Source organism: Cladosporium halotolerans (assembly GCF_011745625.1).
Source record: "Cladosporium halotolerans strain TM138-S3 chromosome Unknown Sca30, whole genome shotgun sequence".
Taxonomy (NCBI): domain Eukaryota; kingdom Fungi; phylum Ascomycota; class Dothideomycetes; order Cladosporiales; family Cladosporiaceae; genus Cladosporium; species Cladosporium halotolerans.
This window is the reverse complement of record NW_027191481.1, coordinates 190,244-214,921: the sequence shown is the minus strand read 5'-3', so window position 1 is coordinate 214,921 and position 24,678 is coordinate 190,244. Positions and strand designations below refer to the sequence as shown.

The following is a 24,678-nucleotide window of genomic DNA, read 5'->3' as shown; positions in this document are numbered from 1 at the left end:
ATAACCCTGACCTGCGGCCCTGGAGCCTTGATTCAGCCTACTGGGACGTCATCCTATCACCTCCACGGACGGACCGCCACGCCGCAGGATGGATCTGCTGGACATCTTGCAGCTCATATTGCCCGTGGCCGTCACCATCTCCACGGCCTTGACCATCTTCATTGCAACTCTTCCGCAGATATACGATCGATCTCAGCCGCGGGAAATTGTAGATTCAGACTTCACTGAAGCAGACAAGAAGGACGCTGAAAAGTCCGGCTACGCGTCCTATCAAGCGCATAAGGACGAGAATGGCGTTTTCAAAGTCGATACATCCGTCCATGTCGTCGTGCTCGGCGACATTGGCCGCAGTCCTCGCATGCAGTACCACGCCTTGAGTATTGCAGCTCGAGGAGGCAGGGCAGTGATCATTGGCTACGTGGACTCAGACGTCCACCCCGATATTCAAGCCAACCGCTTGATATCGATTCTCCCAATCCCAACGTTCCCAAAATACCTACAGACGAGCAACAAACTACTGTTCCTCTTAACCGCGCCGCTGAAAGTCTTGCACCAAGTTTGGAGTCTCTACTACGCTCTGGGATACAAGACCGCCCCAGCGAAATGGATGCTGGTGCAGAACCCTCCTTCGATTCCAACACTCGCCGTCGCCCAGTTCCTCTGCTTCTTCAGGAAGACCCGGCTCGTCGTCGACTGGCACAACTTCGGCTACTCCATCCTCGCCCTGCGCCTGGGCGATTCCCACCCTCTCGTACGAATCTCAGAATGGTACGAAGGCTTCTTCTCCAAGCGCGCCTTCGCGCACTTCTCCGTCACGAACGCCATGGCGCGCGTGCTCAAATCGAAATGGGCCATCGAAGCCGTAGCGCTACACGACCGCCCGCCAGCCCACTTCCAGCCCCTCACGCAAGCCCAGCGCTCCGCCTTCCTGCACCGACTCCCGGAAACAGCCCAGTACGCGCCTGACCTCGAAAAAGGCACCTGGCGCCTGATCGTCTCCTCCACCTCCTGGACGCCGGACGAAGACTTCTCCGTGCTCCTCGAAGCACTAGTCGCGTACTCCGCTTCCGCGACGGACCAAACGCACCTGCCCAAAATCCTCGCCATCATCACCGGCAAGGGTCCACAGAAAGAACACTACCTCTCGCGCATCCGCGCTCTGAACCAGGAAAAGCGCCTCCTGAATGTCGTCGTGCTGACGGCGTGGCTGAGCGCCGAAGATTACGCTTCACTTCTCGGCTCGGCGGATCTGGGCATAAGCTTGCACACTTCGTCGTCCGGCGTGGATTTGCCGATGAAAGTCGTTGACATGTTCGGCACGGGCTTGCCGGTTGCGGGGTGGAGTGAGTTCGAGGCGTGGCCTGAGCTGGTGACGGAAGGCGTCAATGGGCGCGGGTTTGGGAGTGCGGAGGAGTTGACGAGGATTCTGGAGGAGTTGTTTATCGGTAAGGGTGGTGAGTTGGAGAGGCTAAGACAGGGCGTGCTAGAAGAGGGGAAGAGGAGATGGGATGATGAGTGGATGCCTGTTGCTGGGCGGTTATTCGAGTTGGAAGATTGATTACGAGAAGTCTGTAGAGGAAAAGATTTACACGCATCAGAAGGGAAGTGCCTCACGCCACTAGGCAGCTCACACCCATCCAGCCTGCTATGCCACTCAGTCCGACCAGCAAGACGCAGATCCCCATGACCAAGCCTGGCGCCACGCGGTCTCCAGCATTGTGAAAGCCACCATCAGTGACCATCACATCTCCGGGATTGGCGCTATCTGTGTTCATGAGAGTCGTGCTTCGCCCAAGGAAGACCCACAGCAACACTGCCGCCACGCTAGCGGCAATGACAACCGCCAAGGCAAGCGAGACGCGCCTCACTGACCAAGAGAGCACAAACTCCAGTCCCTCCGGCTGCTCAATCCTATGCACCAGCTTCCTCTCCTCTCTCGACCCCGCCTGGTCTCTAGGCGACGACTGTCGCGCCTCCGCAGCCGACAACCGGTGTGCCCAATGCACGAATGCGTACCTAGACTTACCCATGCTCGGGCGATAGTAATGCGCGAGTATCTTGTCTTCGCCGAAAGTGTCCTGCAACCCCTTGAATGCAAGCTCGCGCGGGCTTCTGGGCTGATGTAGCCACCCGTAACCAGCATCCGCAGCCCTGCTAGCGGCGCCCGAAACGACCATTCGCTTGAGACTCCTGGCGCTGAAGAATCTCCACGGCCCGGCGAGACTTGCGTAGGCTTGTTGGAGCTGACGGAAGAATTCCTGGTCGTCGAAGTCCAGGCCGCGGAAGTGCTTTTCCTTTTCCGTCGTGCCGGCCGTGCGGACAGCTGAGAAGTTGTTTGAGGGCGGGATGATGATAGAAGTAACACGACGGCGACTGTTGGAGGCGCTTGGCTTTATGCTGAGTGTGAGAATACTCTCTGTGGCCATCGTGGGTGTTTCTGCTTCGGTCCCACTTTCAACCATTTCACTCAGGTCTTTGTGACGTGCGCCTTCGCCCCCGAGTGGGTAGGGCGTTCGAACAAGACTATCAGGTAGAGATCTTCGTGGTCCGGTAGTATCGATAGGTGGCGGAACGACCTGAACCTTTCTGCCTGTCCCGGGCGTTCCTTGCGTGTCGCTGGGTGCTGAGAATTTGCGCATGCTCCCAGGGCTCCTCGGGTCGTTGTATCGAAGCGAAGCCGGGAGAAGTGAGCCACGTTCGCCAGGGTGCATGGGCACGAAAGTATCCAGGGTTTTGTGCAGCGTATTTTCATCTCGCATGAGTGCATTCAAGGTAATTTCGTGTGCAATTGCATGAGCTGATAGCATTTGGTCGACTTTGTTCGCTACCGGCGCTGGCATCACAGATGAGGACCTGTACGCCGGCTCAGATCGAGGCTCTACCGTGCTGTGAGGACGTCCGAAACCGGACAGTCGTGCTGGGCGCGGATAGGTAGGTGGACTGCTGCCGTGATCTCCTGGGAGTAGCTCCGTGATCGATCCGTTGAAGGATGTGCTTGGAGTATCTGGCTCGTCTGTGTATCGACTTTCCCGTTCCGGCAGGCGTACTGGTGAGAGTTTATGGTAGCCATCACCTTCTGGTTGCGTAGACCTTCCTTTCTTCTGGCAGTCTGTAGCCAACTGTTCATTTGGTATCGCGTGGTGTTTCGAAGCGCGTCTTTTGGTTTGCGAATGCCTTCCTCTGTCGATCAAACTTGCTTCTACACCACTGGCTTCTCTGTCTAGCACACCCGAGACGTCTTCCTCACTTGTAGTGTCATCAAAGAAATCTGTGGTCCTCGCGCCGAAGTCATTTTGATTGTTGATCGATTCCATGAGGTCTGGATGCACGCTGCGGACCGGACTAGTGACAGAGTTGGTCACATGTGGCGAGCGACGCGGCGAGTCCGAAAGACGCACGTCAACTTCAGAGGTCGAATCCATACCAGGGTCCATTGGATACAATCGTTAATGCGTGACAGTAGGCGCTGACTTGATCCAAAGTTGTGAAGTTTCCGAAGCCTGAGTCTTGTCCGATGTGTGCAGTCGACTCTGTCCATCGTTCCATGAACGCAAGCTGAGATAGATGGTCGGACGCGCTAGACTGCTAAGGCGATCATGTGGTTGCCGTAGCCACAACAGCAATGCGCAGGAATGCACATTGAGATTGCAGCCAAGCCTAGCGACACGGTCACTCAGGCACGCAACGCCATACAAAGGCGTCAAGCAACGAACTTTCCGCCGCAAAATATGCACTTATCACATGCAGCAAAAATTAGTCTTGCAAGTGATGCAATCGGCTCAATCTGCGCAACCGCATGACGCGAATTGGGGTGCCCACTCCCATTGTTCATCGAAGATTCCGCATGACCGCCGGTTTTCGACGGATCATCCTCGGTCTGCGCTTCACCTGCACTTGCCCCTTTCAATCCGGGCAAGACGTTCTCGTTTAGATACACCGCCTGGCAGATACCACAGCTCTTAGTGATGCCCGGCTCCATGATCGATAAAAATGTCAGACAGCAGCGCGAGAACTGATGACCACTAGCACACCGCGACCATTTGAGGCTTTCAAGCTCAATATCCCGCTCGCAGATTTTGCATGTTTCGGTCAGAGTGGCAGAGTCTGTCATCGCAGGATCGACGGCGCTTCCTGAAGAATCAAACTTGGCCTTGACAGCTTTGTAGGCGGCACTGATCTTGCTACTCAGGGCGCCTACCTCGTGCAGACGAGTGGGCAAAGCCAGAACAGTTGTGACAAGGTGGTTGTAGTCTTCCTTCGTAAGCTGAAGCTTAGGTGGACGTTGCGCAACGATGTCCAGCAAGTGGTCCACGCGCTGGAAGAACATAGAAGGGTCGTAGAGACAGCGTGCCTTTAAGTAGCAGAGATATCCGTCAAGAGTTTGAGAATCAATGATTGAGTCGCTCATTTCTTCATCTTCATAAGGCGAAGCCATGTCACTCAGAGCGCTCAAATCGTCGTCAGAAAGGCCCAGAATCTTGAGCAGCAGATGCCTGATGGTCTCCTTATTCTCGGCATTTTTGTCGAGCTCTTCGTTGCGACTGAAGTATTGTCGGAGCTCGAACATTAGGGATTCGGCGGATATATCTTGTGGTGGTGAACGTCCACCGTTGATCGGGAAAGGAGAATTTTCATCTCTGTATTCAGGTGTAATCGTGACCACGCTTCTCTGTTCAGACTGGATGAAGTGGGCGGGACTGTCGCCAGGGAGCAGAGACACGCAAGTGGCTACAAAGTCTCCCAACTGTGAGGCTGCTATGCCCCATGTACGCTCTTGAACATATGACCCCAGATCATAGGATGCGCTGAAAGTAGCTTTGCTTCCTTGAATCGCTTGAAGCCAATCAGGCTCTTTTGAATCCAGCGTGTCTTCTAGCGAAAGAGGAAGACGTGATGTGCCAGACGAGGCAGAAGAGATATGCGACACCAACTGTAGGTCATGGGTCCCGCCTGCATTTGCTGTGAATGTGAGACCGGAGATCTCGTCCCATCGGCCATCTAGGTGATGGATTTGCGCTTCGTGGCTCATGTCGTTCTCGAGGTCAACATTAATGATAGCGTCCGGGCCAAAGACGTATATCGAGTTCGAGTTTGGTGCAAACCTCAATGGTCCTTTTAACGCGGGGGTAAGAGATAGTATGCTCTCTTGTGGTTGAGACATCACGACGCGGACACCGATTTCTGCGAACTCCTCGTAGTGGGCCTTGCAGAAATACAGGCGCCCCTTCACAAGGTAAGCAAATTTCGCTTGGCCTGCGTCGTCCCAGTCACTGCACGCGAGATCGACCGCACCCGGAAGTTCGATATTCCCGTTGTCGCAGGGCCTCCACTCGACGTCGGTCTGGGACACCTCTAATCGATGCGCAATTTCGACCTCCCACCGCCGCTTTTCTGGATTCAGGATATCGTACGGAGAGGAAACCCTCAATGTAAATATGTCTCCTCCATCCGTTGACACGACCAGGAAATGCTCGCGTCGCTCCAAGTGCGGATCGATTCCTCGAAAAACGGTTCGATGGTTCTTTTGGACTGCCGGGAGCCAAGTGAAAGCGCGGATTCTCTGCTTCACCTCGGTCATTTCGAAGTCTCCTGTGTTGTTGGTTTGATAATATGTTCGTATCGCATGGTTGACGACTAGGCAACGCTTCCAGCTATCCTTGACCTGGGGTCGGCCGACGCATTCCCAGAGGACAAGCGCATGATTGGAGTGCAGGATTGCAAGCGCGCAAGTGCCGAATTGGGCAAGTCCTGGTCCGGACCAAGCAAGGCTTGTAACGTGGCGAAGAGAGAGTTCCTCCCCAAGCGACCAGTTTGCCGAGGTAAAAGGAGTGTGAAACGGGATATCTTCTTGAGTGAATAGACTGACTCGTTGGACGATCTGGTCCCACGCAATACCATTAGGAGCTTTTGGATCCAGTTGAGGAACAAGGATTGCGACCGACTCGCCGCCGCCAACAGCAATCAGATTATCGGCGGACCAACTGAGGTTGGCAGGACTTGTGGGCCAGAACGGCACTTCGACTCGCGTGGGTTTCATATTTGCTTCCATTGTCGCCAACCAGACAGACACTGTGGCTGGTGGATCGAAGAGATGGTTCAAGTGTGACTTTGTCGTGCGCGTAGGGGATAATCAAAGCCCACTGAACGTAAGTCAACGTCAAGGAGGAATCTTACTGCGCATTGCGAATTGAATGCCTCGTTCGCGTAGACATCCGTCGACACGAGAGGCTGGTCGCGCAATAATGTCAGTCAAAATGATCTTCGCCAATCGGCGCTTCGGCAGGAAGTTGCGAGCCCCGAGCCCTCGCGGGTCCTCCCGACCTCACTTCTGGGGTCGAGGGGCCCGAAGCCGCGACGACATACGATCGACTCGGGCATTTGGATAGGTCTCCTTTCAAATACTGAAGTTCAGCTTCAGCACAATCCGTCAGGATGGTGTTGTCATTCATTCTCATTCAAAACCGGCAGTGCGTATCTCTACGTATCCATCCATCCTTAGCCCCCGTCGCTAACCCCGCCGCCTTCCAGAGGCAAGACTCGCCTAGCCAAATGGTACAACCCTTACAACGATGATGAGAAGATCAAACTCAAGGGCGAGATCCACCGCCTGGTCGCGCCGCGTGATCAAAAGCACCAGTCAAACTTCGTCGAGTTCCGCGGCGCTTCGAAGGTCGTCTACCGCCGTTACGCCGGCCTGTTCTTCTGCGCATGCGTAGATGCCAACGACAATGAGCTCGCCTATCTGGAGGCCATTCACTTCTTCGTCGAGGTCTTGGATCAATTCTTCGGCAATGTGTGCGAGCTGGACCTGGTCTTCAACTTCTACAAGGTGAGCGCGGACGCGATTTGCAATTGCTGGGTTGAGAATCAGTGCTGACGTTAATGAAAGGTGTACGCAATCTTGGACGAAGTCTTCCTAGCCGGCGAGATTCAAGAAACTTCAAAGCAAGTCGTCCTCACACGACTGGAGCATTTGGACAAGCTTGAGTGATAATGGCGTACGAAGAGGTGCCAATAGATACAAAGAGGCGGAAGCAATGATACCCACGTCTCGCCGAGGCGCAAAGATTCGAAAGGATGGAAGGGAAATGTGGGATTCAAGATCTTCGAGAGCCGATGGATGCCTCGAAGGGAAGCCGGGACACAAGACGGCCACAGTGAAAAACCTAATGTCATCAGAAGGAATGTGCTCTGGAGGGCGCAGAAGAACCCTCCGAAAGAGTGATAGGATTCCTGTGAGTGCTCGGACTATGCATGATACCCTCCAAGGCGTAATTCCTGTGCAAGACAAGATGGTCATGTCCCGCGGCTCTACGACAGCTGAGCCGTGAGGCCGGGTCAGTAAGGTAGATGAACACGCAAGAGGCTGTGAAAGACGGTGTTTGGACTTTCATGCCAGAGGGACAGTAACTGCATTTCTTCTGGTAGCATAATTTCCTGGCCGTGGACCTCCAGCTATACTCGCAGGCTAAATACCTAGAAACATTCCAGATCGAAAATTCAAACCAGCATACACAGGTCTTGCCTGTCAAGTAGCCGCGCTTCATGTCATCATCTGGCTCGACCCATCAAGCCACATAGCAACTCGTCCACCCGTCAATCCACTTTTCCACCTGCCAATCAATCGAGCAGCTCGATAACCTCCCTTTCCTTCGTTACCAACCCCTCCGTGATCTTTCTCCCCACTGACTCGGGCGTCCCCTCTTCAACGACCGAAAAGAGCACAATTTTATCATTGAAGAGGTCCAGCTGCTCCATCCGATCACCATCCTCCGGCCTCTCGCCACCCATCATAAACACAAGCTCGAGCATGGTCGTCGCGGCGTAGACCTTGCGCACGGTCTCGACCGTCGTCAGCCGGTTGCCCTTCATCCACGTGAAATGAGTTTCCTTGCACGCATTGCGCGGGAGCACGTTGGGATTGAGGATACCAATCCAATAGCGGTGCGGCGCAAGGGGGACCTGTGGGTGCAGGTGTGCGACCTTGTCGTGCCAGCGCTTTTCGCGCTGGATGGGTTTGGAGACGTCGCGGATGTCGTCGGGGCCGAGCCAGGGCTTTTCGCCAACAAGGTTGTCAAGTTTGGGCTCTGCTTGTGCTGTGAGGCTCTTCGGTAGAGGCTGTAGAGGCTGCTGGATGGCAGGCGTAACGGTGTTGGGAGCGGCGGAGCTTTCGCCTGAGTTGTCGCTTTGGCTAGAGTGCGGAAATTTCTTGAGAGCGGCGAGGTATGCTGCGGCGTAGTCATTGGAACCGGTTTGCTTGTTGACGCTGATCTTCTCCTCAGGCTCGGAAGCAGGGTCGTAGCGAGCCCGGAGTCTTTGGCGCTTGATGGGCTCCTCGTTGACTTGCTCTTCCTCCGGCTCTGCCTTGGGCTCCAAGTGAGCAGCGTTTTGATCGAAAGTGTAAGGGTTGGGAGGCAGGCCAGACAGAATGTAGGAGGACGAAGCATCACCTTGGTTCTCCTCAGCAGGATCTTGCTGCTTGAAGCCTATATCGTTCATGCTGACGTCCTCCTGAGGCTGGTGCTCTGGAGCATCGACGAATTCGTCATTTCCCATCCCGAAGGCATCGCTCTCATCCAGCATCGCATCGTTCATCTCCTCGTTGAAGTAGGTGCTCGGGTCGTCGTTGTACTCCCACGCTGGTGTGGCCATGCTCGCTAAGGCCTTCGTCAATGACTCTCAGCTTCGAAAAGGTGGCAGGTGTCGGACAAACAAAGAGAAAAGCAAGTGGCGACTTGCGAGAATTTTATCGTCTCGGACACTGTTTCATATGTCTTTCACAAGCTCAAAAAGTTCGAAGTGAAGCAGGAGTGAGCTGCAAGTGAAATGCAGGGTCCGAGAGCACATCACGAGTCAACTTGACTAAACGGCCAAAGCTCTTGTTCACTCACGAGAGACTCGCTTACTAAATTTTCTCGACCTCCTCACCGTCCGTTTTGTCCTTTGCTTCCCACATCCTCTCCACCTGTCTCATCTTCGCACGAACTCCAACAACATCAACCACATCGCTTTCATTCACCATGACTGGCAAAGGTCGCCCGAAGAACTGGAGCGAGTCTGAGAAGGTACGGAAATCCGGCGCCTACAGATCTGACCGTCACCCAGCGCCACTGACTACCACGTTCACAGAACTCCCTGTTCATCCAGATCATCGCTAAGTGTGGCACGATCCCATGGCCGGAGCTCACTCTGCCGGAAGGCCGCACCTTGAAGGGGTGCCAGCAGATGATCGACAAGGAGAGGGCCAAGCTGAAGAAGGCAGATGAGGCTGCCGGCGACGACGGCGAGGCTGCTCCTGCTACCACGCCGAAGGTGGATTTTATCATTACTCAACCGAGAGGAACTTCACTAACCTCGTTGGCAGAAGCGCAAGGCCGCTGCTGCTGAGGGCGGCAACGCCAAGAAGGGTCACAAGGGCAAGGCCACTGCTCTTAATGATGCCGAGGACGACGATGAGTACCTCTCTCCGCCGGAGGAGAAGAAGAAGAAGAAGCCGAAGAAGGGCGGCCGCAAGAAGGTAGTCAAGGCTAAGGCCGACGAGGACGAGGACGAGGACGCTGAGTATGAACTCGAAGACGAGTAGGAGCACATCTTCTGAGGGCCTTGTCCGGCGCTCCATCTTCAGAAGGTGGTTTCTGCTCCTGTCCGCTACTCCTGGCTTCTGATCTGCTTGTGTGAAGGCGCCATGAGAGATATGGCGGAGTTGACCACTCCATTCGTGACTGAAAACATCCTTGCGAAAGCTATACTCAGCCACAAGATAGCTCGCTGATGTTCAAATCAATTGAATGACGACGATCCTGAAGCATGGTTCAATCCATGTATTCTTTCTATCACATTGCGCGAGTGTTTCCAGCCACAAAACACTCTCGCCATTGTGATACTGTCGTGACACCTCCCACGTGTATCCATCGCTTGTGAACGTGAGATGTGAATACAAACTACCCTGATGCACCCGATATACCGCAACACGATAATCAGTAATGTAGCCCTCGGTAAGGATCGATTGATTGTACGTAGTGTACGTCTGCAGTTGATGTTCTCGATGGCGCTGATTGGACGGGCCGAAGCCTCCTCCGAAGCTAGCAGCCAGCAGCCCGGCTAGTCTTCGTGGGAAAGCCGGCGCCAGCCAGCAACAGCACCAGCGGCAGCTCAGCAACACCGACGCCAGCCTTTTCCACCTGCATACCATCTCCATCCTCACCCACCCCTCTCCGCCACCACCTCCCATACATTGCGCCGCCCCTCCTCTTCCGCCGCCTCTCGTTCTGTATTCCGCGGTCATGTTCAAGCAGCTCGCCACCCGCGCGTCCACCCGCGGCGCTCTCTCCTCCGGTTTCCAGAGCGCCCAGGCCCTTCGCTCAACAGCCCCCAGCACAACCCTGCTGCAGCAGCGCATATGGCAAAGACGAGGCTACGCCACCCCTTCTGGTACGGAAGAATCACACATTTGCTCGGCGCGCCTGCAGGCATGCTGACTTGACATTTGCGCAGAGGAGAAGGATCTCGTCATCATCGGTGGCGGTGTTGCCGGATATGTCGCCGCCATCAAGGCCGGCCAGGAGGGCCTCAAGGTGCGTCGGAGAGCTTGGGAACATAACATCGACGCAGGAGGACACTTTCTCTAACACTTCCGGACACAGGTCGCATGCATTGAGAAGCGTGGCTCCCTCGGCGGTACCTGCCTGAACGTTGGCTGCATTCCCTCGAAATCCCTCCTCAACAACTCGCACCTCTACCACCAGATCATGCACGACACCAAGAACCGCGGCATCGAGGTCAACGATGTCAAGCTCAACCTTGCCCAGATGATGAAGGCCAAGGAGACCTCCGTCGGCGGTCTGACGAAGGGTATCGAGTTCCTTTTCAAGAAGAACAACGTTGAGTACATTAAGGGCACTGGCGCGTTCGCCGACGAGCACACCATCAACGTCAACCTGACCGAGGGCGGCGAGACCAGCGTGCGCGGCAAGAACATCCTCATCGCGACCGGTTCCGAGGCCACTCCCTTCCCCGGCCTTACCATCGACGAGAAGAAGGTCATCACCTCCACCGGCGCTATCGCCCTTACTGAGGTCCCCAAGAAGATGGTCGTCATTGGTGGTGGTATCATTGGTCTCGAGATGGCCTCCGTCTGGTCCCGTCTCGGCTCCGAGGTCACCGTTGTCGAGTTCCTCGGCCAGATCGGCGGTCCTGGCATGGACACCGACATCTCCAAGAACATCCAGAAGACCCTCGGCAAGCAGGGCCTGAAGTTCAAGCTCAACACCAAGGTCGTCAAGGGTGACGACAGCGGCGAGGGCGTCAAGCTCGACGTCGAGGCTGCCAAGGGCGGCAAGGCTGAGACTGTAAGTTCACTTCTCGCGATCACTGTCGCACAACCGCATGACCGCATGGCCTGCTTACTAACAACCCTCTTCACAGCTCGAGGCAGACGTTTGCCTTGTCGCCATCGGCCGTCGCCCCTACACCGCCGGTCTCGGCTTCGAGAAGATCGGTCTTGAGACCGACAACCGCGGCCGTCTCGTGATCGACCAGGAGTACCGCACCAAGATCCCTCACATCCGCGTGATCGGTGACTGCACCTTCGGCCCCATGCTTGCCCACAAGGCCGAGGAGGAGGCCGTCGCGGCCGTCGAGTACATCACCAAGAACTACGGCCACGTCAACTACGGCGCCATCCCCAGCGTCATGTACACCCACCCCGAGGTCGCGTGGGTCGGCCAGAACGAAGCCGAGCTCAAGGAGGCCGGCGTCAACTACAAGGTCGGCAGCTTCCCCTTCAGCGCCAACTCGCGCGCCAAGACCAACCTTGACTCCGAGGGCCTGGTCAAGTTCCTTGCCGATGCCGAGACCGACCGCATCCTGGGCGTGCACATCGTCGGCCCCAACGCCGGCGAGATGATCGCCGAGGGCACGCTTGCGCTCGAGTACGGCGCCTCGACCGAGGACATCGGCCGCACCTCGCACGCCCACCCCACGCTCGCCGAGGCCTTCAAGGAAGCTGCCATGGCCACCTACGGCAAGGCCATCCACTACTAGACGGTTACGCTAGAAGAGAGAAAAAAGTCAAAATAGTGGTAATGATGCGCTGTTGGATGTTCGAAGTGAGAGGAAGGCAGTGAGCGGAAACGCCGGAGTTGGCTCGCAATAGAGGGCTTCGTCTGACGCATGGGCAGCTGGCCCGGGAAAGGAGTGAAACGGGCACGGCGGGTGTGGTCTTCTTTCCTCTTGTCTATATGGTATATTCTTTTTTTGTTGCGCGGGTTATTCGAGTGTATCATACCAGCCACAGGCATGTTCCCCATCAAATCACCCGTTCGATCTTGCAGTGACGTTTGACTACCACTCGTGTCTGTGCATAGGATGTGCTTGTGTGTCGTGCTGTGGGCATTGAGGGATGGTTTTCCACGTCGCTCATGAAAGCACGTGTTTGCAGTTCTTTTCGTTTCGAATGTTTTTGTTCTTTGAGATCGCTAAAGACACGGGATCTTTTTTCTAGATACCTCTTTTCTATGCCGGGTCCGATCATGGCCTCTACGCCTTCAACCACATTTCCCTTCGTTACTCATGCAGACACGTCGTCTAAGGCTTGCAGCGGCCCATGTAGCGGGGGTACAAGCAGGTGTCGCGGACGGTGTGCTGGTTGCACAGCCAGGCGAGGAAGCGCTCGAGACCGAGACCGTAGCCGCCGTGGGGAGAGGAGCCGTACCTGATCAAAGTTAGCCTTCAGATTCTCGAAAATCGAGTGGGGTAGTTCAGAACTCACTTCCTAACATCAGTGTACCAGTAGTAAGGCGAAGGGTCCATGCCCTCGCGCTTGTAAGCGGCCATGAGCTCGTCGAAGTTGTCCATGCGCATGCTGCCGCCGACGATCTCGCCGACGCCGGGCATGAGGACGTCAACGGACTCGGTGACGCGGGGGTCGGCCTTCTCCTTCTGCATGTAGAAGGCCTTGATCTCGACGGGGAAGTGGGTGAGGAAGATGGGGCGGTTGATGATGTCGGTCATGCGGCGCTCGGCGGCCTCGGCGATGTCGTCGCCGAACTTGTGCGGCTCGCCCTCCTCGTTCGGGATCTCGTTCTCCACCAGCCAGTCGATGGCGTCCGAGTAGCGCATGCGCTTGAAGGGGCGCTCGGGCATCTGGAAGTCTGGGTTGAGTTTCTGCAACATGGCGGCGATGCGCGGGTTGGCGAGCACGTGCTCGAGCACTCCGCAGATCATGTCCTCCAAATGGACGAGGAGGTCGTCGAAGTTGATAAAGTCAAGCTCAGCCTCCACGTGGGTGTATTCCGACAAGTGGCGGCGGGTGAGGGACTTCTCGGCGCGGAAGGACTTCTCAATGCAGTAGACGTTGCCGGCGAAGGGGATGGCAGTCTCGAGGTAGAGCTGGGAGGATTGGGTGAGGTAGGCGTTCTCACCGTAGTAGTTGAAGCCGAAGAGGGTGCTGCCGCCCTCGACCTGGGTCTGGACAAGTGCAGGAGGAGCGACCTTGATGTAGCCGAGCTCGTGGTACTTGGCATTGAAGGCAAACTCGACAGCATCGCGGACGAACATCAGAGAGCTGGCGGTCTCACCACGGAGGAGAAGGTGGCGCATGTCGAGGAGAGTCTGGGGGTCACCCTTCTCCTGGACCTTGTTGGTAATGGCCTCGTCACCACCGGGGGCCTTGCCGATGATCTCGAAGTAGTCGGCGTGCAGTTCGCGGTTGTTCGGGGCGTGGGCGCCAGGGGGAACCTCCCACATTTCGCCGGTGATCATCATGCTGGTCTCGCGCGTGAGGGTAATGGCGTCGTAGGTTCTAGCAAGCGGGCCGGCAAGGACGCACTGCATGTAGCCGTAGCCATCGCGGAGGGTGACGAAGCAGAGGTCCTTCTGCTTCCTCTCTCTGTGCACGCGACCAAGCACACGCACGCGAGTGCCGCGGTTCTCGCTGCTGTAGTCGACCTCCTTGGGCCTCTCACCGTTGCCCAGCTTGACAATCTCAGGTCTCGTCTCGCCCAGGTTGATCTTGACAGCCTTAGGCAGGCTGGCATCTTCGGTGATGACAATCTTCTTGGCCTCCTCAAGAGCCTTTTGCCTCTCGTCTTCCTCCTTCTTCTGCCTCAGAGCCAGCTCCTTCTCTTTGCCAGCCTTCTTCTTCTGCTGCTCAACATAGTTGGCAGCCTTCTTCAGCGCAGCCTTGGCGGCAGGCTTGTATGTCGCGACCTCCTCGTCGCCCTCCTTCTTCTTGGACAGGTACGAGGCGGTGTCGGTGTGCTGCTGGTAGGCAAACTGCACGCTCTTGTAGGGCTTGGCCTGGCTGCCATCCTGCTCGGGGACGTCGAGGCCGGCTTCCTCGTCGACGTGGATCACGGGCTTGTCCGCCATGTTGTGTGTGTGTCAATGTGGTCCAATGTGTGGCCGGATACCAGAAAACGACTGTGGAGAGGCGGTATGTGGCAGGGCGCGTGGGCGAAATGTTTCCCGCGCCTTATCAATGCCCAGTCATATCCATCGCGGGGCGCGAATTCACAGCTGCCCCACGCTGGCGGCGACGGAGCGAGCCTTCGCCTCGCCGGGCGGCCCGGGCAAGCCACGAACAGCGCGTTCCTTGTCATGTCATGTGTTTGGCTTGTCCCAAGCTCCCATGAGCTGCCGAGGCCAGCCGCTGCACCACTGGACGAACACCCTCCGCCGCCGCCTGGCTGGACCACAAAACACGACCACAATCACTGAGCAGTCCCACACGCTGCATACGCGCCTACCACACAAGAACCACACAAGAACAACTCAGCCCAACCTGCCTTCGCCAGACAGCCCGCGTTCCAACAAACATCGTCTGCAACACCGTGAGAGTGACGCTATGGTCACGCGAGACTAGACGAACTCCAGCGAGTGCCATTCGTGCAGAGTGGGCAGAGCGGGAGCAGAATAGATGGAGACTGCAACATCGCGGGCGTTACAGGACAAGCTGTACGACAAGAGGAAAGGCGGTGCTCTTGAGTATGTTCCACACCGACACCGACTTTGTTGCTGCCCTCCATACTGCACGACTCTTTGGGCAGTACGGGCCATTGCCAAATTGAGGATGATCGCGCATGAGCTAGCACAAAGGATCTGGGTCCACTGACTGACAACGTCTCCAGACTCGAGACCACCATCCGATCCGCTCTTGCCGAAGGCAACCATGACCGCATCGCCAAAATTGTCCACCAGCTCTGCCATGATTACGCCTATGCAGTTCACCAGCCTCATGCTCGAAACGGAGGATTGATTGGCTTGGCTGCAGCAGCCATTGCTCTTGGTTCAGTAAGGCAGCCCATTCCGAACATCTAAGTCCGATACAATCCTATGACGCGATACTGAACAACACAGGAAGTCGCCCGGTATCTGCGCGAGATAGTACCTCCCGTATTGGCTTGCTTCTCAGACCAAGATGCGCGTGTGCGCTACTACGCTTGCGAGAGCATGTACAATATTGCCAAAGTTGCCAAAGGCGAAATCCTGGTCTACTTCAACGACGTTTTTGACGCTCTCTGCAAGCTCGCTGCCGATTCTGAACTTAGTGTGAAGAACGGTGCCGAACTTCTCGACCGATTGATCAAAGATATTGTCAGCGAGTCTGCAGCCACATATGCGAGCATTCTCGCACCTGAGGACTCTTTCGGGGACGATGCTGATCGAGATGAACTTCCCATGGCTTTCAGCCTGCCCAAGTTCATTCCCTTGCTGCAGGAACGTATCCACGTCATGAATCCTTTTACGCGATCATTCTTGACGTCCTGGATCACCTTATTGGATTCAATACCCGACCTTGAGCTTGTCGCCTACCTGCCTAGTTTCCTGGGTGGGCTTCTCAAGTACCTGACCGACACAAACGTCGACGTGCATACAACAACCAAACAGGCTCTGGACAAGTTTCTCACCGAGATCAAGAAAATTGCAGCGGTCAAGAAAGGTATTGCAGAAAGCAGGCGGACGCGCGACACTGAAAGGAAGCCCAGCGATTCAAGTGCGCCTGGCGATGAAGGCCAAGCAAATGATAGTGTTGAGGCGCAAGATGCAGAACAGTCTGAATCAAAAGACGAGGCGCGAGACGAGGGAGGCGACGGCACAGATGGCGACTTTGCATCCGACGGCCGCTCATCATTGACTGCGAGCGACACCGAAAAGGATGTCGATGACGCTGAAGACGAGTGGATCCCTGGCCAGGACGTACCCATCGACTATCAAAGGATTCTCGACATCTTGGTGACATTCTTGTCGGAATCGCAGAACGAGGAGGTCCAGGTGACGACTCTGAAATGGATTGAGGCATTTCTTGACATCTGCCCCGAAGACATTCTACTCTTCACACCCCGCTTGCTGGGTCAGGTGCTGCCCGCTTTATCTCACGACGTCGACTTGGTCAAGCAGGCGGCAAGCCGTGTGAACCAAGCATTAATGGCTTATGTCATGTCGCTACCCGAGGAACCGGCAAAGTCTGATCAGAACGCGCCGCAAGCGCAACCCAACTCATTGGCCACGCCCGCAGCGAGTTTGACCTCGAAGAACTTGAAGGATACCTCAAATGGCGATCGCCGGGAATCAGGGCCTTCTTCAAGGCTGACTCGCAAAGCACCCAGCCCTGAACCTGCGGATACCTCTTCTCGCACTCCCACTAGCCGGACACCTGAACCGCCAGCGGAAGACACTCCTTCTGACGCCACTCCCACCATACATTTCGACTATGAGGCTGCTGTGAACGCTCTCACATTACAATTCCTTCACGAACACGAAGCAACCCGAGTAGCCGCTCTTGCTTGGTTGATCATGCTCCACCGCAAATCACCGAGACGCATCCTTGCTATCCACTCCGGCACCTTCCCGGCCTTGCTGAAGACTCTCAGCGATCCCGCTGAGGCTGTCGTCACCAGAGACCTACTTCTGCTGAGCCAGATCAGCAAGAATAGCGATGAAAGCTATTTTACCTCTTTCATGCAAAACTTGCTATCCTTATTTTGCACAGATCGCGCATTGCTTCAGTCACGAGGTAACCTCATTATAAGACAGTTGAGCACATCGCTATCGGCGGAAAGAATATACCGCACCTTAAGTGATATCCTCAGTACGACATACGACACTGAAGAGGACATTGAGTTCGCGACTCTGATGGTGCAGAACCTAAACAACAACCTGATTACGGCGCCCGAATTGGCTGACCTGCGGAAGCGGTTGCGGCAACTCGATTCGTCCAAAGAAAGCCAGACGTTCTTCACAGTTCTCTTCAAAGCCTGGTGCGGCAATGCAGTCGCCACTTTTTCCCTGTGTCTGTTGGCTCAGGCTTATGAGCAAGCATACAACCTTCTTCAAGTTTTCGCAGACATGGAGATGACGGTCAACACTCTCATTCAGATCGACAAGCTTGTCCAACTGCTTGAGTCGCCCGTATTCACCTATCTCCGGATGCAGCTGCTCGAACCAGAGCGTTTCCCTCATCTATACAAGTGTCTTTACGGCCTACTCATGCTTCTGCCGCAATCGAGTGCTTTCGCCGCATTGAAGAATCGCCTCAACTCCGTCAGCGCAATTGGATATTTGCACATCGCGCCAAGGACAGGCGGTGTTCCTCCTACAACCCCCTCTAGCGTCAGCACATTCGAGCGGCAAAACCGCCTTAAGAGCCGAGAAGACGGCGGCATCAGATGGACGGAGCTGCTCGAGAAGTTCAGAGCAACGCAAGACCGCGTCCGCAGGGCTCAGCTGCGGCAGCTCAACCCGCACATTGAGGAAGCCCAAGCGGAGTCCTTGCCCCTGGACAAGTCTGCTGATGCTCGTGGAAGCAAAATCCGCTTGACTGTTCCTGACCGAACAGCACGGCCGAACAGCGCGGCAAGCCTCACCAGGCAAGGGCAAGGCGGACCTCCTATCACTCCTACAGGTAATGGACCATCCAAAGCGAAGACCGGTGGACTGGGTCACCTTGGGAGACTTGCTGGAGGCGTGGCAGGGAAAGGGAAAGCGAAGAAGTAAACCTGGGCCTCATTTTCTTGTTGTCTTGGTTCGATGCAAGCGCGGCGTTCCGGAGATAGAGCTACAAGCTTCACGAAATCGAAGACCCTCACGTCCTACGACTCCGCCTCCCACCCGCAAGACTTCCCAACAATCAACCCTACACCCCAAACCCTGTTCCTGTACTTTCCGTAATCCCTCCATCAACCACAATTGTCTGAGAAGTCACATACCGACTCGCGCCACTCGCCAGCCAAACAACCGCATTCGCGACATCCTCCCCGCGGCCCATCCACCCCATCGGCACATTATGCGCCATAATCCTCCCCGCAACCTCCTTGTCCTCCGCTCTCTCGCTCTCGGCCAGATTCTCCACCAGCGGCGTATACATCAGCCCCGGCACGACAGCATTGCACCTGATCTGCTTCGCAGCATACATCGCGCCCGTCGCGCGCGTAAACTGCAGCACCGCCGCCTTCGCGCTCGCGTACGCAATCTGCGGCTTGCCGATGTATCGCAGCGCCGTGATGGAGGCGTTGTTGACAATGCTCCCGCCGCCGCCCTGCGCTTCCATGACGGGCAGCACGGCGTTGCACAGCCGGTAGACGGAGTGCAGGTTCAGGTCGATCTGCGCGGTCCAGGTGTCCTCGGACATGCTGCTCGGCGAGCCGGGGGCGGTCATGCCGACGTTGTTGACGAGGATGTCGATGCGGTTGCCAAGGGATTCGGCGGCGAAGGCGACGAGGGCGCGCACGTCGGCGGTTTTGGTCACGTCCGCGGCGAGGACGCGGATGTCGGCGTGTGGGAACTCGGCTACCAGTCGGTCGCGAGTGCGTTCGGCGGCGGAGAGGTGCAGGTCGCAGCCGATGATATTGACGCCGTTGTGGGCGAGAAGGCGTGCGGTGGCCGCTCCGTTGCCCCAGGTGTGGCTGGTGGGTGAGCCGACTTGGCCGATGCCTGTTATGAGGGCGACGCGGTTTTTGAGGTCGGGGTAGGTTGGGAAGACGGGGGCAGTGGGTGGCTCTTGGGGTGTGGTTGTTGATGCTGACATGGTGGCAGTGGAAGGGTGTTGATCTTCGAAAGGTCGTGGCGTGTTGGTGTTTAATGGAGTTGTCGCTTTCGACGTATATTTTTCAACTGGCCGATGCATTACCGGATGAGACGCCTTTTAGTCCTATTGATATTGTTATGAAATCGACCTCTGGAAGCCTATGGTGTCTTGTTGTCCGTAGGGTCGGAATAATTCTGATGATCGTCGTCGTCGTATGCCAAAGTAATTGACGGAACTCTGACGAGCGTTATTGGACTTGGGGAAGTATCACTGAAGTTTTCACTCTATTTGAACGGCATAAACACGATATTAATACGTACGATATTCCCGTCACCGACGACTGCGATATCGGTGGCGAGTTTGTCCGCATCCTTGGTGATCAACTCCAACTTTCAAGAGCAGTGAACCCAAATCTCCGCACGAGGTTCCCTCGGCTTTGTTGATCGCGTTCAACACGACACTCCACCGACCTCACGTGCAATTGCAACATGAAATATATATACTAATGCATAAAACAATCCCGTATCCGGGTAGTCGAGAACCGTTCGTATCTTTGAACATCCTCAGCCAATTTTTAATCCGTTATCCGTTCCGTCGACGCCTGACTACATTCAGAATACATTTCCAACAGCAACCAATCGCCGCGCATTGTAAATCGACACTCATATCTTACAGCCCAACAATGGAAACAAAGACCTACCCTCTCAATCCACCCTCCCTCGCCGACCTCGCCAAAACCCTCCAACCCGCCCTCAGCGCAAACTACACCTCCGCCACAATCACCGTCACCCCCTGCCCTGACCTCCGGCAACCCCCCTTCCACCTCGCCACCCAAGGCCTCTCCGGCAGCGAGCGCGCCGCAGACATCGGCGGCCAACCCAACCTCTTCCCCGTCCCCAAGCTCACCTGCAAGTACTCCCTGCCCGCGCTCGCCCGCGCGATGGAAATGTCCCCCTCGCGCGGCAGCCTCATCGGCGCCGGCGCCGGCCCCTTCCACCACTTGGGAACCAACGCCGAGCTCGCGCCCAACCTGTCCTGGGAAAACGGGTTCGAGAACATCGACAACCAAACGCACTACGCGGCGGTCAACCGCGCCGACGGCTCCGTCGTCGTGGAAAAGTGTCCCAGCACCGACTGCGCGCTGATGATGAACCTCTTCGGCAGCTCCGGCCTCCCAGGCGACGTTCTCAAGATAACCGCGCGGGGCCGCATCGGTTCGCAAAAGAGCTTCACAGAGTGCATCCGGCACGCTCTCCACTCTGCCTACGGCGATGCCCGGCCCGTAAGCCTCGGCGGAGCGCTCGTGATCAAGCGCGGCCGCGCCAACTACCACGTGATGCCAGACTTCCCCTCCGCGTCCTTCGAGTCGCCCGCGCAGCTGAACGCATGGCTGACGTACCATGAGTTCGGTGCGCCGGTGGTGTGTTTGTCCGTGCTGCACAGTGCGGATCCTGGGAAGGAGATGGGGTTGCGGATGGAGCATACGCATTGTTTTAGTGCGGACGGGGGCAACAGGGGCGGGCATTATCATTACGATCTTGATGCTGAGGGCGGGGAGGAGGAGATCGAGTATGAGGGGTATTTTAATACGGCGAAGGTGATTTATCGGATTGATAGGCCGGAGGTGACTTTGGAGAGGGATTTGCATGATTGACTGACTGTTGTGTTTGAGGTTGGTAGAGGGAAGGGTAGGAGGTCTGGAAGCAGGAAACTGTGAGCTTTTCTTCGATTTTGACGGGAGACTAGAGTATTATTTGGTGTTCAGCGGAAACGCTATTAGCCGACTTGAACCATACAGACCACCATCAACATGCCATCCGCTACCAGAAGAAGCATTCTCTCCTTTCCCTTGGTCATGCACATTTGCTATTGCAACCGGCCGTGCCGAAAATCCTCATGCATTCTCGCCCGTGTTCGACTCGTTCCCAAAGACGCCTATATGCAACCTGTTCGCTGTGAAAGTGCTGATGAAGAGGACTTAACGAGCGCATCTGCCGTCGATGCCTTCGGTAACGTGTCTCAAGGACTGGAAGTTGGCCCAGCGTGGGAACTGGTCGTCTTTCGTTGAAGGCGTGACGTCTGCGCCCACCACGTTGACCGAGAGGCTGGGCACATCTGCGAGAGGGACCTCTGTGCCGTCGAACTGATGAACATTAGTCAGTATGATTTCAGATCAGTAGTGCGAAGTCTACTCACCCTTGCGACCCTGTATTGCAGATTGTTGGCCATATACTCCTCCACATGCTCAGGCTGCATGGAACGCATCTCGCCAGCCTTCGCTTTTTCCAGCAAAGCATTAGTCAAAGGCATCGTGCCCGTCACTTGGACTCCCGAAAGAGCCTCGCGTTTGACGTTCCGCCCATGTTTTTCTGCTTCTTGTGGAATCATTGCGAACACAGCGTGTGTCCCGACCAGATTCGACGATGTAGGCCAGCTTTTGGCGTTATTGCCGTCGAAGTTCCCGAGGAAGATGTACACTGCGTATGAGCCATTGCAGCTATACTTGTCGCTGACGATGTTGGCAATGTACTCCCGACGCTTGGGAGGCGGGCGCTTGGGACCATCATCGCGCTCTGATAACGTAGACTCTGAGTCACCGAAGTCGAAAAACCGCTTTGATAGAAGGCTTTCGTTGCCAGTGTTGCTGCCGTAAAGTTTGTTGATTGCGGCCTTCACAGCGGAGGCGTTTGCGTTGTTGACCAGTTCAGGGTATGTGTAACCGAACGTGCGGGTGGAGCGCGCCGAATTTGCTGTCCACCTGTCGCCCTTAGCAGTACGGTGGAATGGATCAAGAGCTGAAACTTAGTCAGTATGTCTTCTTAAATCCGGTCAACCGTCAGCTGAGACCTACGTGTATCCCCATTGAGCGTCGTTCCCTTCGCAATGGTGTAAGAGTCCTGAAAAGCCTGCGTTGGTTTGACATAGCTGTCTGGGTTCAGAGCCTGCCACAAAGCGAATGCTCGATCCACCATCATATGGTGAAGCCAGAAGAGCGGGTCGTAGGCCGAATAGTCTAGGTAAGTCATGTGTCCGCCGCTGCCGGTCACACCGTGGATGACATCGTGGATCGACTCGAGACTGTCAGCGTTTCTAAATGCTGTCCCGAACGCGTACGATTCCGTGCTGAACTCGCTGTAGTTGCTGTAGAAGGTGAATAGGTTGTACAGTCGATCTCGGAAAGAGATTCGGCTGTTGTCCAGGATCGGGCCAATCGAGTCGTCCAGGCTATGGGCGTCGAGATTGCCGCTGCTGGGAGCGCGCAAAGTAGAATTCCAATCGGCCCACTAAAGATCAAGATCAGCTACAGCAGTTGATATCAGCTCGGAAAGTATCTCACTTACCGGAGTATAGTAGAAGTCCTCCTTGTAGACCGGGTGAAACTTGTACGCGTACAGTGGGTTCGGAATGGTGTTGGTCCCATTGGGCATAGTGACTTTCACGAAAGGCGTCCTCATACTCTTAGGCATCAGACCCTCTCCGTTAGGAGGAGCAGCGGCCCAGTCCCAGTACGGGTGACGCCATGAGAGCGCGGCCTGAGCGTAGCGGGTGCGAACCGGTCCGGATGGGAATTCATTGACAGCGGCGACAATGTGCGAGTACAGGATTTGCTGTCTTTGATGTCAGGAGAAAGTTCGAAGATGGGTGGCGAGAGGGATAGACAAACCTCGTAGAGCGCAAGGTAGGGGCGGTGCCAAGGAAGGAACAGCTGTGATAGATGGAGGCAATAGCCCGGTGCGGTGACACCCGGTGCCGCATCGACTCCATCCCATGGCGTGTAAGGTCTCCCATGAATTCCTTCTTTCTGTCAGAAAGGTCTCATACTACAAAGGTGGCTGTGGCGACTCACCTGCAATTCTGTAGTAGGACAGCTTTTCGCTCTCGTTCGTGCGCATGAAGCGGTTCATGCCAAGCAGATAGATGTTCCATTGATCGGAATTCTTCTGCAGCTCGCGAATCTCTAGTCTGGGCTGCGGACTGGTTCCCTTAATGCCAGTGACAACGGTGAAACCAGAGCTGTTGGTCTGACGACGCTCGAGCAATGGCTCAGAGTCACCATACTGAGGAAGCTCTTCGATCTGATGGTTGAGCAGAGGAGGAACGGCGACGGTGGCAGCGAAGCCTATGAAAGAGATACACGCCAAAAGGCGCAGGAAGACCACCGGCGAGAGCATGGCCGCGCAAGGTGAACAGTCGATCTCGGGCGACCCAAGCGGGAGCGACTGTGCAGGAAAAGGGTCGTCCGACGTGCGCCAGGCTGCGAAGTCGTTCGGCGGCTACAGAGGAGTAGGGATACTCAAGTCGCGAGTGTGGCGGGCGGAAGAATGAGGTCGGTAGGATGGGTCGGCGAAGGCGATTGTCGCAAACGCAGCGACGGGCCACCCGCCACGCGGCGTCTGTCACTCGAGGCAACGGTGAGGCAGCTGCGCGGGTAGCCGGCTGCCGAAAGGCTTGCAATCAAGGAAGGAGCGAACGGCGGCAGGCGCGACTCAAGCGCACGCTGGGAGGAATGGAGCGAGAGATCGTGCTGCAGGGAGAATGGGCGACGGCGAGGGCGGGCGAATACATAAAAGGCAGCGGGTTGATGTCACCCTGCCGACACGCAGGCAGGGTTGCAGGGCTGAGGCGAGGTTGAAGTGAGATGCGGTGGAGGCGGCGGATGCAGGGCGAGGGCTGGCAGGGGAATGGATGAACGGCCGGACAGTGCGCAGCAGCAGCAGCAGCAGCAGCAGCAACACGCGCAATGCGCCCTCCCGGACGATCTGATGAATATGGCAGAGGTACATGAGGACTTACTGATCGCCTGCTTACGGAGGCACATAGGGTGCTCGCATGGCGGCGTACAAACGGCCCACACCATAGCCCGGCGCCCTCGTGTAGTAGCGTGCGAGACATGTGGTGGTGGCTTCACCATGGGATCCGACATGGGAGGTGCCGGGTCCCATGGCGTCTTGGGGAGAGGTACTGGGAATAGACCTGCCAGATCAGCTATTTACGGTAACAAACAGAGGCGTGGTGACCGAGAGATGGCGAGTTGCTGGCCCGACGACGTTCGATGCATGAGGGTGGTGCAGCGCAGGCCGGGCGGCGAAGTCAACACGCACGCTTGGCGACGGCCAATCACGCACGCGCAGCACGCACTTCATCCGACCTCACGCAACGACCAAACAGGAAGTATAGTCAGGCAAAGACCCTCACCGCCTGATGGCAGCCAGGTCAAGGTCACGGCATTCCCCCTCGCAAGCTACAGCGTGCTCGAGTCCGCTCGCCTCGCGCCACAACATTGATTCCACGCCTTACACACCCACCGCCGTGCCACGGCAACTCCGTGCGACTCCAATGCTCGAGCGCGCACACACATAAGGTACCCATGCATCCCGTCCGAGCTACCCTGGGAAGCCACCGTAACTTCTCCAAGCCGCTACCCGCCGCACGGGTCGGTGAGCTGCAGTATCGTCGTACAGCATATGCAGGTCCGCCGGAGGAAATCGCAACGGTATTGCCGGCCTTGGTCCCTGGGAAACCAATACGTAAAGACGAATATGTGATTCCATCACGTAAAAATGCTTGATTCAATACTGTCACTCTTTTCAAACAACTGGAGAACCGCCAACCGTCTGTCCGCCCCGTACGACACATTTCACCCCGGCACACAA

The 24,678-nt window shown here is 56.1% G+C and overlaps 10 protein-coding genes across 10 annotated transcripts; 5 read left to right on the top strand and 5 right to left on the bottom strand.

Annotated features, from left to right (window-relative positions):
• Positions 1-88: 88 nt before the first annotated feature.
• On the top strand, positions 89-1,558 carry WHR41_07408 (uncharacterized protein; the record flags this gene model as incomplete). The annotated part of the gene is made up of 1 exon (XM_069376013.1): positions 89-1,558. The coding sequence occupies one exon, from the start codon at positions 89-91 to the stop codon at positions 1,556-1,558; it is 1,470 nt and encodes a 489-aa protein (XP_069227101.1).
• A 52-nt stretch (positions 1,559-1,610) lies between these two features.
• WHR41_07407 (uncharacterized protein) lies at positions 1,611-2,426 on the bottom strand (the record flags this gene model as incomplete). Its single annotated transcript, XM_069376012.1, has 1 exon — positions 1,611-2,426. One exon carries the CDS (start codon positions 2,424-2,426, stop codon positions 1,611-1,613), a length of 816 nt encoding a protein of 271 aa, XP_069227102.1.
• A 1,274-nt stretch (positions 2,427-3,700) lies between these two features.
• WHR41_07406 (uncharacterized protein) lies at positions 3,701-6,037 on the bottom strand (the record flags this gene model as incomplete). The annotated part of the gene is made up of 1 exon (XM_069376011.1): positions 3,701-6,037. The coding sequence occupies one exon, from the start codon at positions 6,035-6,037 to the stop codon at positions 3,701-3,703; it is 2,337 nt and encodes a 778-aa protein (XP_069227103.1).
• A 335-nt stretch (positions 6,038-6,372) lies between these two features.
• aps2 (AP-2 complex subunit sigma) lies at positions 6,373-7,535 on the top strand. The gene is made up of 3 exons (XM_069376010.1): positions 6,373-6,467; positions 6,529-6,829; positions 6,890-7,535. The coding sequence occupies exons 1-3, from the start codon at positions 6,433-6,435 to the stop codon at positions 6,989-6,991; spliced, it is 438 nt and encodes a 145-aa protein (XP_069227104.1). The 5' UTR covers positions 6,373-6,432; the 3' UTR covers positions 6,992-7,535.
• Positions 7,536-10,173: 2,638 nt separating this feature from the next.
• WHR41_07404 (Dihydrolipoamide dehydrogenase) lies at positions 10,174-12,312 on the top strand. Its single transcript, XM_069376009.1, has 4 exons — positions 10,174-10,431; positions 10,495-10,574; positions 10,644-11,348; positions 11,425-12,312. The coding sequence occupies exons 1-4, from the start codon at positions 10,284-10,286 to the stop codon at positions 12,040-12,042; spliced, it is 1,551 nt and encodes a 516-aa protein (XP_069227105.1). The 5' UTR covers positions 10,174-10,283; the 3' UTR covers positions 12,043-12,312.
• A 118-nt stretch (positions 12,313-12,430) lies between these two features.
• WHR41_07403 (uncharacterized protein) lies at positions 12,431-14,470 on the bottom strand. Its single transcript, XM_069376008.1, has 2 exons — positions 12,770-14,470; positions 12,431-12,712 (listed from the first exon to the last, which is right to left on the bottom strand). Exons 1-2 carry the CDS (start codon positions 14,368-14,370, stop codon positions 12,586-12,588), a joined length of 1,728 nt encoding a protein of 575 aa, XP_069227106.1. The 5' UTR covers positions 14,371-14,470; the 3' UTR covers positions 12,431-12,585.
• A 215-nt stretch (positions 14,471-14,685) lies between these two features.
• Positions 14,686-17,994, top strand: WHR41_07402 (uncharacterized protein; the record flags this gene model as incomplete). The annotated part of the gene is made up of 3 exons (XM_069376007.1): positions 14,686-14,985; positions 15,129-15,291; positions 15,358-17,994. The coding sequence occupies exons 1-3, from the start codon at positions 14,918-14,920 to the stop codon at positions 17,992-17,994; spliced, it is 2,868 nt and encodes a 955-aa protein (XP_069227107.1). The 5' UTR covers positions 14,686-14,917.
• Positions 17,995-18,133: 139 nt separating this feature from the next.
• On the bottom strand, positions 18,134-19,024 carry WHR41_07401 (uncharacterized protein; the record flags this gene model as incomplete). Its single annotated transcript, XM_069376006.1, has 1 exon — positions 18,134-19,024. One exon carries the CDS (start codon positions 19,022-19,024, stop codon positions 18,134-18,136), a length of 891 nt encoding a protein of 296 aa, XP_069227108.1.
• Positions 19,025-19,706: 682 nt separating this feature from the next.
• Positions 19,707-20,678, top strand: WHR41_07400 (uncharacterized protein; the record flags this gene model as incomplete). The annotated part of the gene is made up of 1 exon (XM_069376005.1): positions 19,707-20,678. The coding sequence occupies one exon, from the start codon at positions 19,707-19,709 to the stop codon at positions 20,676-20,678; it is 972 nt and encodes a 323-aa protein (XP_069227109.1).
• Positions 20,679-20,726: 48 nt separating this feature from the next.
• Positions 20,727-23,235, bottom strand: WHR41_07399 (uncharacterized protein). Its single transcript, XM_069376004.1, has 6 exons — positions 22,872-23,235; positions 22,689-22,822; positions 22,366-22,632; positions 21,876-22,308; positions 21,221-21,819; positions 20,727-21,167 (listed from the first exon to the last, which is right to left on the bottom strand). Exons 1-6 carry the CDS (start codon positions 23,194-23,196, stop codon positions 21,003-21,005), a joined length of 1,923 nt encoding a protein of 640 aa, XP_069227006.1. The 5' UTR covers positions 23,197-23,235; the 3' UTR covers positions 20,727-21,002.
• Between the last annotated feature and the right edge of the window lie 1,443 nt (positions 23,236-24,678).